At 43.3% G+C, this 16,647-nt stretch overlaps 1 protein-coding gene across 1 annotated transcript in view; it reads right to left on the bottom strand.

Annotated features, from left to right (window-relative positions):
• Nucleotides 1-16,647, bottom strand: part of LOC138975136 (Na(+)/citrate cotransporter-like) — a gene marked incomplete in the record, with an annotated part of 41,572 nt that overhangs the window by 2,780 nt on the left and 22,145 nt on the right. The window contains 5 exon segments of the mRNA XM_070347796.1: nucleotides 13,361-13,465; nucleotides 14,037-14,123; nucleotides 15,237-15,362; nucleotides 16,041-16,217; nucleotides 16,556-16,647. The exon segment at nucleotides 16,556-16,647 is cut by the window's right edge and continues 134 nt beyond it. Coding sequence (XP_070203897.1) covers nucleotides 13,361-13,465; nucleotides 14,037-14,123; nucleotides 15,237-15,362; nucleotides 16,041-16,217; nucleotides 16,556-16,647 — 587 coding nt within the window.

The following is a 16,647-nucleotide window of genomic DNA, read 5'->3' as shown; positions in this document are numbered from 1 at the left end:
ACCAGCAACAACAACATTTTATAAACATCCTTTAAATTCCACACTGACACCCCCGCTCCTCCCTTAAAAAAGTACTGCATGATCGACCTTAGGTACTTTACTCTCATGGAATCAAATCCGTCCCCCCCCCCCCCCCCCCCCCCACAAAACAAAACAAACAAGTCGCGTAAGGCGAAAATACAACATTTAGTCAAGTAGTTGTCGAACTCACAGAATGAAACTGAACGCAATGCAATTTTTCAGCAAGACCGTATACTCGTAGCATCGTCAGTCCACCGCTCGTGGCAAAGGCAGTGAAATTGACAAGAAGGGCGGGGTAGTAGTTGCGCTGAGAAGGATAGCACGCTTTTCTGTACCTCTCTTCGTTTTAATTTTCTGAGCGTGTTTTTAATCCAAACATATCTATATTTTTTGGAATCAGGAACCGACAAGGAATAAGATGAAAGTGTTTTTAAATTGATTTCGAAAATTTAATTTTGATCATTATTTTTATATTTTTAATTTTCAGAACTTCTTTTTAATCAAAATATAACATATTTATATGTTTTTGGAATTAAAAAATAATGAAAAATAAGATGAACGTAAATTTTGATCGTTTTATAAAAACATTATTATTTTTATAATTTTCAGATTTTTAATGACCAAAGTCATCAATTAATTTTTAAGCCACCAAGCTGATATGCAATACCGAAGTCCGGCCTTTGTCGAAGATTGCTTGGCCAAAATTTCAATCAATTTGATTGAAAAATGAGGGTGCGACAGTGCTGCCTCAACTTTTACAAAAAGCCGGATATGACGTCATCAAAGGTATTTATCGAAAAAAAGAAAAAAACGTCCGGGGATATCATTCCCAGGAACTCTCATGTTAAATTTCATAAAGAACGGTCCAGTACTTTGGTCTGAATCGCTCTACACACACGCACACGCACAGACAGACAGACAGACACACACACAACACACACACACACACACACACACACACACACACACACACACACACACATACACCACGACCCTCGTCTCGATTCCCCCTCTACGTTAAAACATTTAGTCAAAACTTGACTAAATGTAAAAAGGTATTGTCACTTAGAAATTGGCTTCATCGCATAAAGTCCTTCCTTTTTCATTCAAGGGACGTAACCACTCGGTACACGTTTGCGAAGGAATCGAATGTTGGGTGAAAATCTATTGAATTTCACCACCAATTTCCTTGACTTGCAAGAAAATGACATGTGTTTCTTCCCTCAAATAAGAGTACCTCTTTAATTTGACCAGGACAAAACATTTCAGTCTCGGGTATATGTCAAAATAATAATAAAATAAAAGGGAAAGCTGAATTCAGGAGAATCCTCATATCGTTACACTGCCCGCTTGCCTCAACTATCAAGCGGTATTGAGCGAGTTTTCGCGAGGAACAGGGTTGAGCTACGGTAGGGTCACTGCGCATGTCTGGTTTTTTTCTTCGCGGAAACGCTGTTGGGTTGTGTCCAGTCGCGTCCCTTGCAACAAGATGGCGACAAGCGCGTTACGGATTTACTGTTGTGGAGAGTTGATGGACGACGATGATGAACAAGCAGTACTGTTTTATTGTTGATGTGAATGTAATGCCAAAACATCGAACTATCGATTCGAACGTCAATGAAGAAGTGAGCGTGAAAATCGAGCGCAAAACAGCCGGGTAAAAGTTCAGGGCGCTAAAGTACATTTGAGCCGAAATCGCACCCAAACTCCTGTTGACCTCATTTCTTCCCAAAATAAACATCACTGCTAAAATAAAATGCATTAAAACCAAGACAGTATCCAACCCAGTATCCTTAATTTTTGAAAGGCTAAGTGATTTACAACAAATGTCTTCTCACAATCCGTAACTTTGTCAAAAAATATTTGCAGAAGTTTCTCACCTCGCCTTGGCAGCCATCTTGGAACTGGAGAGACCCTACGCAGGAAGCAAGGTTGAAAGTTGGTTAACCGGTGACGTCACTCCAGTCGTACCGTGTTGTGTTTGTGGGTTTACGTACAGAGAGGCGGAGACATAGTGTTGGTTCGGCCATGCTTTAATATCAAGAACCTCAACTCTTGTCCTATTCATACGGAGTGCTGTCCCTTGGACCTTTAGCTAATAGACTCACTCTAATGGAGCTATCTCTAAATGGAACATGATATGCTTGCCTAGCAATATACATGACATCCTCTCTTTTACAAATAAGAAAATACTTCTAGTCATTTTCTTCAACTTGAATGTACATCTAGATTTTGAATCTTTATCTTTTACTAAATTATGTGGGCCTTCATTTATTTTCTTTTAATTAACACTTAGAACAGAAACAAAACTTTTAAACTTACTCCTGTGAAACTTCACTTATAAAAAATGTTCTTATTCACACATTGAACTTTCATACTGACAATTTCAGCATTCATACTGACAATGGATTTGTTACACATTCACACTCTGGTTACTATTCTATAATGTTTACCTACATCACCTAAAGATGGACAATGTTTTGCACTCCAATAAACATAATAAAATCTTCAAGACATTATCATTGTGTCTGCATGTTTATATGATGTGAATGTTATTTTGACATGTGTTACAAACATCTTGTACATAGTCATTGTTTCAATCATTGCGTGAATGAATCTTCTGTTCATTTAGTGTCTCTGAGCAATTGAAAATAAAATCTTTCTTCAAACATTCTTTATCTCCAGCATACATTCTTATTCATATTCTGAATCTTTCTTAATCAATACTGTAAATCATAATCAATAAATTAAGTAGATGTGCAACGCCAAGGCACTGCATACCCCAGCGAAAGACAAATCTCTCTCTCTCTCTCTCTCTCTCTCTCTCTCTCTCTCTCTCTCTCTCTCTCTCTCTCTCTCTAGATCTCTCTCTCTCTCTCTCAAACACACACACACACGAACACACACACACACGAACACACACACACACACACACACACACCCAAGTTACACACGTACACACGTACACACATACACACTCACTCACACGCACTCACTCACTCTCTCACACACACTTCACTGTACACACAAAACACACCCCCATACGCACATATAGACAGACGGACATACACACCTTTACAAACAAACACACATACACACACACATACACTTACGCACACGCACAAACACAAACCAACCCACCCACTCTCTCTCTCTCTCTCTCTTTCTCTCTCTCTTTATCTCTTATACAAACAGACACACACCTACACAAACACACACACACACACACACACACACGCACATGTACATACGCACGCATGTACGCACGCACACACCCACAGACACACACACATACACACCCACATTGACTCACACAAATCTCATACACACACACATACGCACATACACGGTTGGCCTAGTGGTAAGGCGTCCGCCCCGTGATCGGGAGGTCGTGGGTTAGAACACAGGCCGGGTTTGTTTGTTTGACTTTAAAATTGGCAATCTAGTGGGTGCTCCGCCTGGCGGCTGGCATTATGGGGTTAGTGCATGCTAGGACTGGTTGGTCCGGTGTCAGAATAATGTGACTGGGTGAGACATGAAGCCTGTGCTGCGACTTCTGCCTTTTGTGTGGCGCACGTTATATCTCAAAGCAGCACCGCCCTGATAATTATGGAAACAAACAAACAAATACGCACATAGACAGACGGACATACACACCTTTGCAAACAAACACATATACACACTCATACACACACAAACATACACACAAACTCATGCACACACACATTCACACACACACACACTCCGGTTGGTCCGGTGTCAGAATAATGTGACTGGGTGAGACATGAAGCCTGTGCTGCGACTTCTGTCTTGTGTGTGGCGCACGTTATATGTCAAAGCAGCACCGCCCTGATAATTATGGCCCTTCGTGGTCGGCTGGGCGTTAAGCAAACAAACAAATACCCACACACACACACACACACACACACTGTACATGTATACGCACACACACACACACACACACACACACACACACACACACACACATTGACTGACACAAATTTCATACACACATAACACACACTTATACGCACATAGACCGGCACGGTTGGCCTAGTGGTAAGGCGTCCGCCCCGTGATCGAAAGGTCGTGGGTTCGAACCCCGGCCGGGTCATACCTAAGACTTTAAAATTGGTAATCTAGTGGCTGCTCCGCCTGGCGTCTGGCATTATGGGGTTAGTGCTAGGACTGGTTGGTCCGGTGTCAGAATAATGTGACTGGGTGAGACATGAAGCCTGTGCTGCGACTTCTGTCTTGTGTGTGGCGCACGTTATATGTCAAAACAGCACCGCCCTGATATGGCCCTTCGTGGTCGGCTGGGCGTTGAGCAAACAAACAAACAAATACGCACATAGACAGTCGGACACACACACCTTTACAAACAAACACATATACACACTCATACACACACAAACATACACAAAAACTCATGCACACACACATTCACACACATACACACACACTCTCTCTCTCTCTCTCTCAAACACACACACACACACACACACACACACACACCAAGTCACAAACACACACACACACACACACTCACTCACACGCACTCACTCACTCTCTAACAAAAAACTTCATACACACAAAACACACACCCATACGCACATATGGACAGACGGACATGCACACCTTTACAAACAAACACACATACACGCACACACATACACTTATGCCCATACACACACTTACACACACACGAGTACAGACTCATGCACGCGTGCGCGCACACACACACAAATACACACACACACACACACACACACACACACACACACACACACACACACACACACACACAGAGTAACGCTAACACATGTGCACAAAATGAACACAAACACACACACTGCGCGAGAGAGAAAGACTACAGGGAGGCATGACGTCATGATGCATTAATTGACGTCAAAGACTTTCGACCGTGACGTATTCTTCTTACGCGAGCTTTATCCATAGACTTGGAAACTACGGAATTTCTACCCGTCCAAAGCGGCTTGGGGTGGCGTTTGCTGAAAAAATGGGGGCGCCTATTTTACCCACCGTATTTTTGTTAGTATGGTCCCAATTTTTGGTGAACTTCCATCTCCAACTGTAGCACGTAGCCGGGCACAACGAATCCTTCTTTATCATGTATTATTCGGTGTGCACATTTCTCAAATCGATTACAGTATAGCGTTCACGGGATACCTCCAGCTTCGCTGGGATTAAGTAGATGTGCAACGCCAAGGCACTGCATACCCCAGCGAAAGACAAACCTCTCTCTCTCTCTCTCTCTCTCTCTCTCTCTCTCTCTCTCTCTCTCTCTCTCTCTGTCTCTCTCTCTCTCTCTCTCAAACACACACACACACGAACACACACACACACACACACACACACACACACCCAAGTTACACACGTACACACATGCACACTCACTCACACGCACTCACTCACTCTCTCACACACACTTCACTGTACACACAAAACACACCCCCATACGCACATATAGACAGACGGACATACACACACACCTTTACAAACAAACACACATACACACACACATACATTTACGCACACGCACAAACACAAACCAACCCACCCACTCTCTCTCTCTCTCTCTCTCTCTCTCTCTCTCTCTCTCTCTCTCTTTCTCTCTCTCTTTATCTCTTATACAGACACACACCCACACAAACACACACACACACATGTACATACGCACGCATGTACGCACGCACACACCCACAGACACACACACACACACACACACACACACACACACACACACATTGACTCACACAAATCTCATACACACAATACACACACACATACGCACATACACGGTTGGCCTAGTGGTAAGGCGTCCGCCCCGTGATCGGGAGGTCGTGGGTTAGAACCCAGGCCGGGTTGTTTGTTTGACTTTAAAATTGGCAATCTAGTGGCTGCTCCGCCTGGCGTCTGGCATTATGGGGTTAGTGCATGCTAGGACTGGTTGGTCCGGTGTCAGAATAATGTGACTGGGTGAGACATGAAGCCTGTGCTGCGACTTCTGTCTTGTGTGTGGCGCACGTTATATGTCAAAGCAGCACCGCCCTGATATGGCCCTTCGTGGTCGGCTGGGCGTTGAGCAAACAAACAAACAAATACGCACATAGACAGTCGGACACACACACCTTTACAAACAAAGCACATATACACACTCATACACACACAAACATACACACACACTCATGCACACACACATTCACACACACACACACTCTCTCTCTCCCTCTCTCAAACACACACACACACACACACACACACACACACCAAGTCACACACACACACACACACACACACACACACTCACTCACACGCACTCACTCTTTAACAAAAAACTTCATACACACAAAACACACACCCATACGCACATATGGACAGACGGAAATGCACACCTTTACAAACAAACACACATACACGCACACACATACACTTATGCCCACACACACACTTACACACACACGAGTACAGACTCATGCACGCGTGCGCACGCACACACACACACACACACACACACACACACAAATACACACACACCACACACATACGAGTACAGACTCATGCACGCGTGCGCGCGCACACACACACACACACACACAAATACACACACACACACACACACACACACACACACACACACACACACAGTAACACTAACACATGTGAACAAAATGAACACAAACACACACACTGCGCGAGAGAGAAAGACTACAGGGAGGCATGACGTCATGATGCATTAATTGACGTCAAAGACTTTCGACCGTGACGTATTCTTCTTACGCGAGCTTTATCCATAGACTTGGAAACTACGGAATTTCTACCCGTCCAAAGCGGCCTGGGGTGGCGTTTGCTGAAAAAATGGGGGCGCCTATTTTACCCACCGTATTTTTGTTAGTATGGTCCCCATTTTTGGTGAACTTCCATCTCCAACTGTAGCACGTAGCCGGGCACAACGAATCCTTCTTTATCATGTATTATTCGGTGTGCACATTTCTCAAATCGATTACAGTATAGCGTTCACGGGATACCTCCAGCTTCGCTGGGAATATACAACTGAACTATTCATAACTTTCTGAAATTAAAATAGTACCATTACTCTGGTTATCATTCTCTGCTGTCTACTCCAGCATACTTTCATCATCATTACTGTTAGCTGTACCTACTCAGTTCATGTGTACTCATCACTGTATTTCTTGGGTTGTTTGACAACTCTTCCGGATCTGGTTGTTACTGCACTGTCTTTGTTTTCAACCATGTTCTTGTCATCAGTTTGTACTGGAATCTGTTCAGTTCCTATTTTCTTTTCTTTTTCTTTCTGATTTGAGTCTTTCACATTCTGATCAGTAGTTGGCATGGTAACTGTTCTGTTGGAATCACTGTCTCTGGATGCTACCTTTGTTGGTCTGAGCATTTTGCGGTTTCTTCTGTACTCTACATTCTGTTCATCTCTGACTACATAGGATCTTGGTGTAGAATGAGGAGTAACAACTTCTGCTTTCTTCCATCTGTTACCAAACTGCATCATGACTGGATCTCCTGCTCTGAGTTTTGTCAAATTGCCACTGGCTTTTCTGTCAAAGTACTCTTTCTGCTTCTTCTGGCGAGCAATCAAATCTTTGTGATTCTTCTTGTTCTGCTGTTTTCCTGGTTTCAACAGTTCTGCTCTTGTTGGGAGTGTTGTTTTCAGTTTTCTGCCAAGAAACAATTCTGCAGGTGATTTTCCTGTGTCTAATGGTGTGTTTCTGTAGTCTAGGAGTGATCTGTGAGGATCTTTGGATTTTTTCATCAGATTCTTCACTGTTTGGACCATTCTTTCTGCTTGACCGTTACCTTGAGGGTGGTAAGGGCTTGTGGTGGTATGTTTGATTTCATACTCTTTCATGAACTCTGCGAATTCAGCACTTGCAAACTGTGGTCCGTTGTCTGTGATCAACTCATCTACTATTCCAAATCTTGCAAACTGACTTTTCATGTGGTCAACGACTGTTTTGGTGTTGAGACTGTTCAGTGTAATGACTTCTGGCCATTTGGAGTAGTAATCTACTATTATCAAATAGTGTGTCTTGTTCAGCTCGAACAAATCTGCTGCGATCTTTGCCCATGGTCTATCTGGAATGTCCATTGGTATCATTGGTTCTTTGGGGTTAGCTCTGGAGTTTTCTGCGCAAACTCTACATGCTGTGACCATGTCTTCAATCTGTGACGACATACCTATCCAGAATACCAATTCTCTGGCCATGCTCTTGCATTTCACTATGCCTAAATGTGATGAATGAATTCTTTGCAGCTGTTCTGCTTGAAGCTTCTTGGGAATGACTAATCTGAGCCCTCTGAAAATCAGACCGTCTGTGTATGTAAGCTCATCTCGGAATGACCAATAAGCTCTAACTGATTCTGGAACATCTCTTCTGTTCTCTGGGAAACCCTTCAAGATGACTTTTTTGAGTTCTGTCAGTTCTACGTCATTTGCTGTTTCTCTCTGAAATTCTGCGTATTTCTCATCTGAGATGGGCAAGTGTGACCTTGGGTTGATAGCATTGATTTCTTTCTCTGGAATCAACTGTTCTTTTGTTTCTGGGAGGTACGATCTGCTGAGCGTATCTGCGACGTACATTTCTTTCCCGGGTTTGTACTTCACCTTGAGGTCATACTTCTGTAGCTGCAACATGAATCTCTGCAGACGAACAGGTGCTTTGTGTAGTGGTTTTGTAAAGATGGACTGCAATGGTTTGTGATCAGTCTCTACTTCTACTGTTCTACCATACACGTATGTGTGAAATTTCTCACATCCGTACACTACTGCAAGTGTTTCCTTCTCTATCTGCGCATAGTTCTGTTGTGTCTTTGTCAGTGCCCTTGACCCGTACGCGATCGGCTGACCTTCCTGCATGAGGCAACAACCTAATCCTGTGGATGACGCATCAACTGATAGTGTCAGAGGTTTTGCTGGGTCATAGTACCTCAGTACTGGTGCTTCCGTCACTAGCTTCTTCAGCTTCTTGAAACTCTCTTCCTCTTCCTTTGTCCACTTCCACACTGCATCTTTCTCTGTCAGTTTTCTGAGTGGTTTGCTCACATCTGCCAAGTTGGGTAAGAACTTTCCTAAGTACTGAATGAACCCTAGGAACGTCATCAGTTCTTTCTTGTTCTGAGGACTGCTCATCTTCTGAACTGCTCTGATCTTCTCTGGATCTGCTTTCAGACCTTCACCTGACAGTATGTGCCCTACATACGAGATTTCTGACTTGTGAAACTCGCATTTTGAGTCGTTGAACGTGAGACCGTACGACTTTGCTTTCTCCATGACTTTCTTCAGTCGTTTGTCATGCTCTTTCGTGTTGGATCCCGACACGACAACATCATCCATGACAGCTTCTGCGCCTTCTATGTCTTCTACCATCTGAGACATGACTCTCTGAAATATTTCACTAGCTGAAACTATTCCAAAAGGTAACCTGAGAAATCTATATCTCCCCCATGGTGTGTTGAATGTACACAGCTTGGAACTCTCTTCGTCCAACTTGAGCTGCCAATAACCAGATGTTGCATCTAGTTTCGAGAAAACTTTTGCTCCTGGCATGTTCTGAACAACTTCTTCTATCGTCTTCATTGGATAGTGTTCTCTCTTGATAGCTTTGTTCAGATCTCGTGGATCAATGCAGATTCTTGTTTTCTTTGGCGTTTCTACCACTACCATACTGTTCACCCAGTCAGTAGGTTCTTCTTGTCTTGTGATAACACCTTCTTTTTCCATACGTTTCAGTTCACTTTTAACTTTCTTGTGTAGCGCAACTGGTATCTTTCTGGGTGCGTGTACTACTGGCTGTACATCTGGGTCAACTTTGAGATGAACCTCTCCTGGGAGACAACCTAAACCTTCAAAAGAATCTGGGTATTCTCCTTTAACATCTAGCTGAGGGTGATCTCCTTTAACCTCTTGCGTCATGCTTGACTGCACTGTGTCTACTCTCTGGATCAGTCCTAATCTCTGACAAGCTTCCAGACCAAGTATCGCTGTACTATCCATCTCTGTGACATAGAATTTCACTTCATGCTCTTCTTTCTTGAACTTGCATGTCAGTTTCGTCGAACCTAGTGTCTTGATGGTATGGCCTGAATATGACGTAAGCTTGACCTTTGACTTCTCCAGTTTCTTTCCTTTGAAAGATTTGAACGTTTTCTCAGAAATGACATTGCATTTTGCTCCAGTATCTAACTGAAAATTGACTGTTTTCTCTTCTACTTCCAGTTTCTGAAACCATCCGGAATCCACTGTATTCATTTCTGCAGTGCCGATTGTACCTAACGAGTACGCTTGCACTTCATCCTCTGTGTCGCTACTGTCACTATCGTCTAGTGTGTGTACTTTGTTTCTTCTCTTTGAGCTGTGTGTTTGCTCTGTTCTGGCCCTACACATGCTCGCAAAGTGGTTTGATTTTTTGCATTTTCTGCATTCTTTTCCTATCGCAGGACATTGCGCATCTTGTGTGTGCTTCATGCCACACCTACCGCATTTCTTCTGTGCCGTAGCTCTGTGTTCGCTAGGTGCATGTGTACCTTTGTTCTTGTCGCTGCTGCGTGACGTCTTTTGTGCATTCGTTCTCTCTCTATGCCTAACTGCATGAACGGCTGCTTCAGCTGACAAATTCATTTCTTTCAGCTGTTTCACTGACATTTCATCCACTCTGGCTATCTCAATAGCTTTCTCTAGAGTCAGATCTTTCCCAATATCAATGAGTTTCTCACGCACTTTGTCTGATTTTGTTCCGAACACTATTCTGTCTCTCACTACCTCATCTTCTTTGTCTCCGTACTCGCATTCTTTCACAAGCAATTTCAGTTCTGTTACAAACTGTTCACACGTTTCATCTGGTGCCTGTACCTTGCTGTGAAATTTGTACCTTGCAAAGATTGGGTTTGATTTGGGCTGAACGTAGGCTTTGAAACCATCGTAGTAGTTCTGCAACTTTTTCTGCTGCTCATCACTCAATGTCCAGGTTGAGAAGATTTTCCTACCCTTCTCTCCAACCCATAACATTAGATAGGAACATTTTTCTTCTTCTGACTTGGCTTTCAGTGGTCCCTTGAACATGAAAGACACGTGATCTTTGAAAGAATTCCATTCCCCCACTAGATCTCTTGCTTCCCAATTGAATCTTGGATAGCTACCAGTTCCCTCCATAGTCTAATATTATGCTTGAGTGACTTATCTTTCAGTCCAAACGTTCTTGACAAACTCCACTTCTGGTCACCATGTTGTGTTTGTGGGTTTACGTACAGAGAGGCGGAGACATAGTGTTGGTTCGGCCATGCTTTAATATCAAGAACCTCAACTCTTGTCCTATTCATACGGAGTGCTGTCCCTTGGACCTTTAGCTAATAGACTCACTCTAATGGAGCTATCTCTAAATGGAACATGATATGCTTGCCTAGCAATATACATGACATACCGGACCGAGTTTTTGCGACCTCCGGTTCGACTCGAGTCACCTTAGTTGACGCTAAAACTCGCTCATTATTTGCCTCCACTGATCAGTGAAGGGGGCACAACTCTTTCCACGGCCAACGAAAACACAATCAGGCAGCTAAGGGCATAGGACGGTCAGTCGGGCGTCAGCCAAAATAAACTCCAGACTGAATGCTTCCCGCCATTTTCATTAGTTACAATTATCTAGAGAGAGAAAAGCATGTTCAGATTTGTGATGAAAGTCTATAGATGTTACCCCAACATCCGATTAATTAGAAAACGCAGTGGTTACGTCCCTTGAATGAGAAAGAATGATTTGGCGATGAAGACATTTTTTATAAAGTCAAACGACCGCCTTTCATTATGAATAAGACTCCATATGTGGAATACGGGGTTTACAGATTGATAAGCAGTACTTTGAAGGGGAGGGGGATAGTCAGTGTGGAGTTTATGTGAAATAAACAGTGCCGGTGTAACACGAGAAAATTACTCCCACGAGATTTTTACTCCGGATTAAAAATGTCGTCCAAAAATGTTACTCCCTTTACGAAAAAAACTACTTTCCCATAACACGAGAAAATAACTTCCAACGACAGGTGTGTTCCGAGTCAACATTTCGGTCGAAAATGTTACTCCCCTGACAAATAAATAACGAATGAATTATTCCACCCTAACACGAGCAATTTACTGCCCACGCCAGGTGTACGCAACTGTTACTCTCCTGTCCCCTGTTAGTCTTGGTGAGGGGTGGAGGGAGGGTAGCGCGACATTTGTTTGCGCGAGATCATATGTGACCCGTTCTCACAAAAGGGGGCCTAAGTCGGAATTTGGATATTAGGAGTTATGCATATCACTGGAAACTGCATTTAATAAGCTTTAATTTGATACCAAAAAGAAGTTTGTGTGAAACAAATTGCGGAAGTTAAGTAAGTTACAACCGGACCATGTTCAAGGACGCCATTTTGAGAAAATCGCTATTTTTTCCTTCCCTAATTATAGTGTTGTGAGCGAATTTGTGTCTTTGAAGACATAATTAACACATTTAAATAATAAAACTCAACACAATATTTCGGAATATGAAAGATTAGGGTATAAAAAGGTCAGAAATGCAAAAAAATGAAAATCACCCAAGTAGGCCCTCACTGCCTTTCCCAGTCGATAGCTCGGAACGGCTCGCTGCGACTTAGGCCCCCGTTTGTGAGAACGGGTCACATATATTCGCATTATCCCTTCGCCCGTATCCCATTTTCGCGTACGAGATTTTCACTGGAAGTAAAATTTGAGGCGTCAAAATTTCGTGGAGGGAGTAATGTTTTCGTACCTTGGAAAGTTCTTTTTTCGTACGAAAGGTGTCCTCGGAGTAAGAATTTCGTACGAATTTTGTTACTTCAGAGTACATTTTTCGTGGAGTAAAAATTTCGTGTTACACCGGCTGTCAGAATCACAGTAAACAATGAAGTCTCATGCACATTCGACAGTGCCTGGTAAACATGACTGTTTCCTTTCGACAACATTAACATCGGAGCTTGTTGCAGCTCGAGACACTATTGGCGTGTTTTCATACATTTCCTCTCGCGTTCAAGCAATGCACCTTGTCAAAAGAGCTTAAAATCCTGTCAGAGGTGGGTGGTTTTTCTTTTTAAAGAACAGAATTAATTTTCGGAAAACGACTAACTACAGCATGAATAAATGTATTTTAGTTTCAACACTTCTGTTGCTATTTGTTTGTTATTTTGTATGTTTTATTTTGATTCCAAACAAAATGTTGACAGTCTGAGAGCATTTCATTACTCAGTTTCTAATATAATGGTTTACCTTCGTCGCTTGTAAATTCTTTAAACTTCAACTTACCCTTCTGTAAAGAGCGAACCCCAGCCGGGCACAAACTGCGGTTCCCGAGTCAGCCAAAGTAGCGCCACAATGATAAAACACATCAATGTCTCTGCCTCTGCAAACCTGATCATCAACACATCATGTTGTTCAATGACAGGTGAGAAGGGGATTATGGCGAACAAAGAGACAGACAGACAGAAAGAACACGTGCATGCATATTGGCACTCACACACGAATGCACGCGCTCAAACAGATATGCACGTACGGACCGACGGACACACACACGCGCGCACGCACACATACATGCACTCTCTCTCTCTCTCTCTCTCTCTCTCTCTCTCTCTCTCTCTCTCTCTCTCTCTCTCTCTCTCTCTCTCTCTCTCTCTCTCTCTCTCTCTCTCTCTCTCTCTCTCTCTCTCTCTCTCTCTCTCTCTCTCTCTCTCTCTCACATACACATATACACTCTCTCGCACGAGCGCGCGCATACAAAGGACTAGAGACAGATACAGGCAGACACACAACACAAACATTGAAACGCTCACACTTACACACACACTTACACACACACACACACAAACACACACACACACACACAAACACACACACACACACACACACACACACACACACATACACACGCACACACACACACGCACACAGCTCCTCTCAACGACGACATCGACGTTATACTCACGATATTTCGCCCAGCCTCTTGTACTCATTTTGCATCACGCGCTTCACAGCCTCGCTCACTTCTTTCGATTGTTTCTTCAGACATGATCTGCATAAACAGTAGGCTAATTGTTAGAAAGTTCAAGCTAAAGAGACTTCTAAAGCCGACGTATCTCTATATTGGTCTAGATCTCGATTAGCATTACTACTAACAGGGATGGCCAAATCGTCCGCCCGGTCGTCAGGGGCGAGTATAAAACCCGCCGGGCTAGTAGAAACCGCCTGGCAACTCGCCCGGCTGGCCAGTGAAAATTCTGGTCAAATGCAACATTTTCGGTTCTAATATCGAGTTTCAAATAAGATGGAGCAACTTTGGGATGCACCGGGCCAGTGAAAGTTCTGAAAGTGTTGTTTAAGGCATGCTCTGAAAAGAAAACTGCGATATCGAACAGATATATATAGCTTGCTCTCCAGAGCTGTGTATGTGTGGAAACCATGTTACTCGGGAGATATTTCTTTATTTGACTTAGATATGTTAACCATACAAATGATTTTTATTAATAAATACTGGTTCAAGATATATCCTTGGCCTGCAGATTAAGAATTAGACTTGCATATTTTGACTGTCTCCGTTCAATACATTATAAGCATTTCAAAATGCATCACTCGTGTAACATGGGTGGGACACGGATTTCACTACTAACATTTGTTTTTAAGACATCTAGATAGATAAACCTTTGTAGCTGGAGATTGCTCTTAGCTGAGAAAGCAACTTTTCTGATGACAACGAAGCAGTAAAAAAATCAACAATAATAACAACATTATTTTATGTCTCTGTGTCCATCTGACTTCAATCAATGAATGCACTTACCCTCTCAAAAACAGGATGACGAGCCATACCCAGCACAAGATCACAATAAGCAGAGAGAGAGAGAGAGAGAGAGAGAGAGAGAGAGAGAGAGAGAGAGAGAGAGAGAGAGAGAGAGAGAGAGATAAAGAGAGAGATAAAGAGAGAGAGAGAGAGAGAGAGAAGAGAGAGAAGAGGGAGAGGGAGAGAGAGAGAGAGAGAGAGAGAGAGAGAGAGAGAGAGAGAGAGAGAGAGAGAGAGAGAGAGAGAGAGAGAGAGAGAGAGAAGAGAGAGAGCGAGACAGAGACAGACACAGACAGACAGACAGACAGAGAGTTAGAGGCAGGGCCAACAACAATCAACGAATGTACTTACCCTCTCAAAAACAGGATGACGAGCCAGACCCAGCACAAGATCACCATGATGAGAGAGAGAGGAAAGGCAAACAACATCCAACGAAGGTATGACACGTCTGGGTCTCCGCCATAGTTGTTGAAGAATCTGAAATATCGGTGGTAAGTATTGGTTGGGAACAGATGGTATCACTGGCACTCGTACCTACCCTTACTGCTCTTTAAAAGCCCATCACAAAACAAAGCAGATACATCACCCATCAAAGCGTCATAATTATGGTCGGTGGAGGAATAAAGAAGCTCTGTTGAATATGAAACAGTGAATAAGAAAATGAATAGATAATGAGATAAATCAGTGGTGGTTAACACAGTTTCATCAAACTGACAAGATCCCAAGCTTTCGCTGATTGGTGTCATATTTTGTCATTTGCATGTCAATCAGTCAGGCTCTGTCTCTGGCTTCGAACTCTGTCTCTCTGTCTCTCTGTCTCTCTGTCTCTCTGTCTCTCTGTTCTTTCAATGGAAGCGCTCCACTCTCTCTCCATCTTTCTTCTTTTCTCCCTTTGTCGGTCTGTCCTGTTTATCTTCGATCAAGGTTCTTCTTTCTCTGTCTCCATGGACATGTCTTTGCATTTTCTATCTGCCTAAAAATATTGTACGTATGACCTCTAACCTCCTTATCCTCTCACACAAACACAACCCCACGCCCTCCTCCCCCCTCCAACCTCCTCCGCCCCCAAGCCCTTGTGCCCCCCCACCCCCCTCCTAATTTTTCAGTCTACCTCCCTTTTCACCCTGATCTTGTGCGTGCTTTCAAGAAACTTACAATTTTGCCTGGCCAGCAAAAACAAGGTTGGGTGGAGTGCCGGTAAGAGTGGCGATCCCTCCTGTGTTGGCTGCGTACGCTATGCTAAGACTGAGGCCCTTGCACAGTCTCTTGTGGTACTGGTCGCCATCATCCGGTATGTCACTGCTTGCGTCATCAAGGTCATCGGCCTCATCTCTGACATGGGAGAAAAAAAAGTTGCTATCTGAGTTACTAAAGTAGAAATTTACAAGTATATGCTAACGTTAGAATTGACATATAAATGTGCGAGTGTACATGGAACCCGATTCCCTCGGCCTCTAATTCTGACAGTCAACTGAACCTAGAACAACCAACAAGCACAGAATGAAACTTCTTTGCGACAAAACAGGATAGGTATGATTGGTCCATCCTCGCCCTTCGCCTATACTATGACTTTATTAAAAGACTGTACAAGATGGGAATGTGTGTCCCTTTCCCCAATGTTCCCTCCTTTGACTAATTAATAAAACAAAAAAAGTAACATGATGCATTACCTGTCCACGCTGATGGTGACGTGTTTATTGGAGATAGCGATCCCTCCATTCCTATCTTGAGTGACGTCATCGTCGGTGGCGTCACGCGCAGA

Source organism: Littorina saxatilis, linkage group LG9, assembly GCF_037325665.1.
Source record: "Littorina saxatilis isolate snail1 linkage group LG9, US_GU_Lsax_2.0, whole genome shotgun sequence".
Classification (NCBI taxonomy): domain Eukaryota; kingdom Metazoa; phylum Mollusca; class Gastropoda; order Littorinimorpha; family Littorinidae; genus Littorina; species Littorina saxatilis.
Note: the sequence above shows the minus strand (reverse complement) of the source record. Positions and strands in the feature narration are given on the sequence as shown.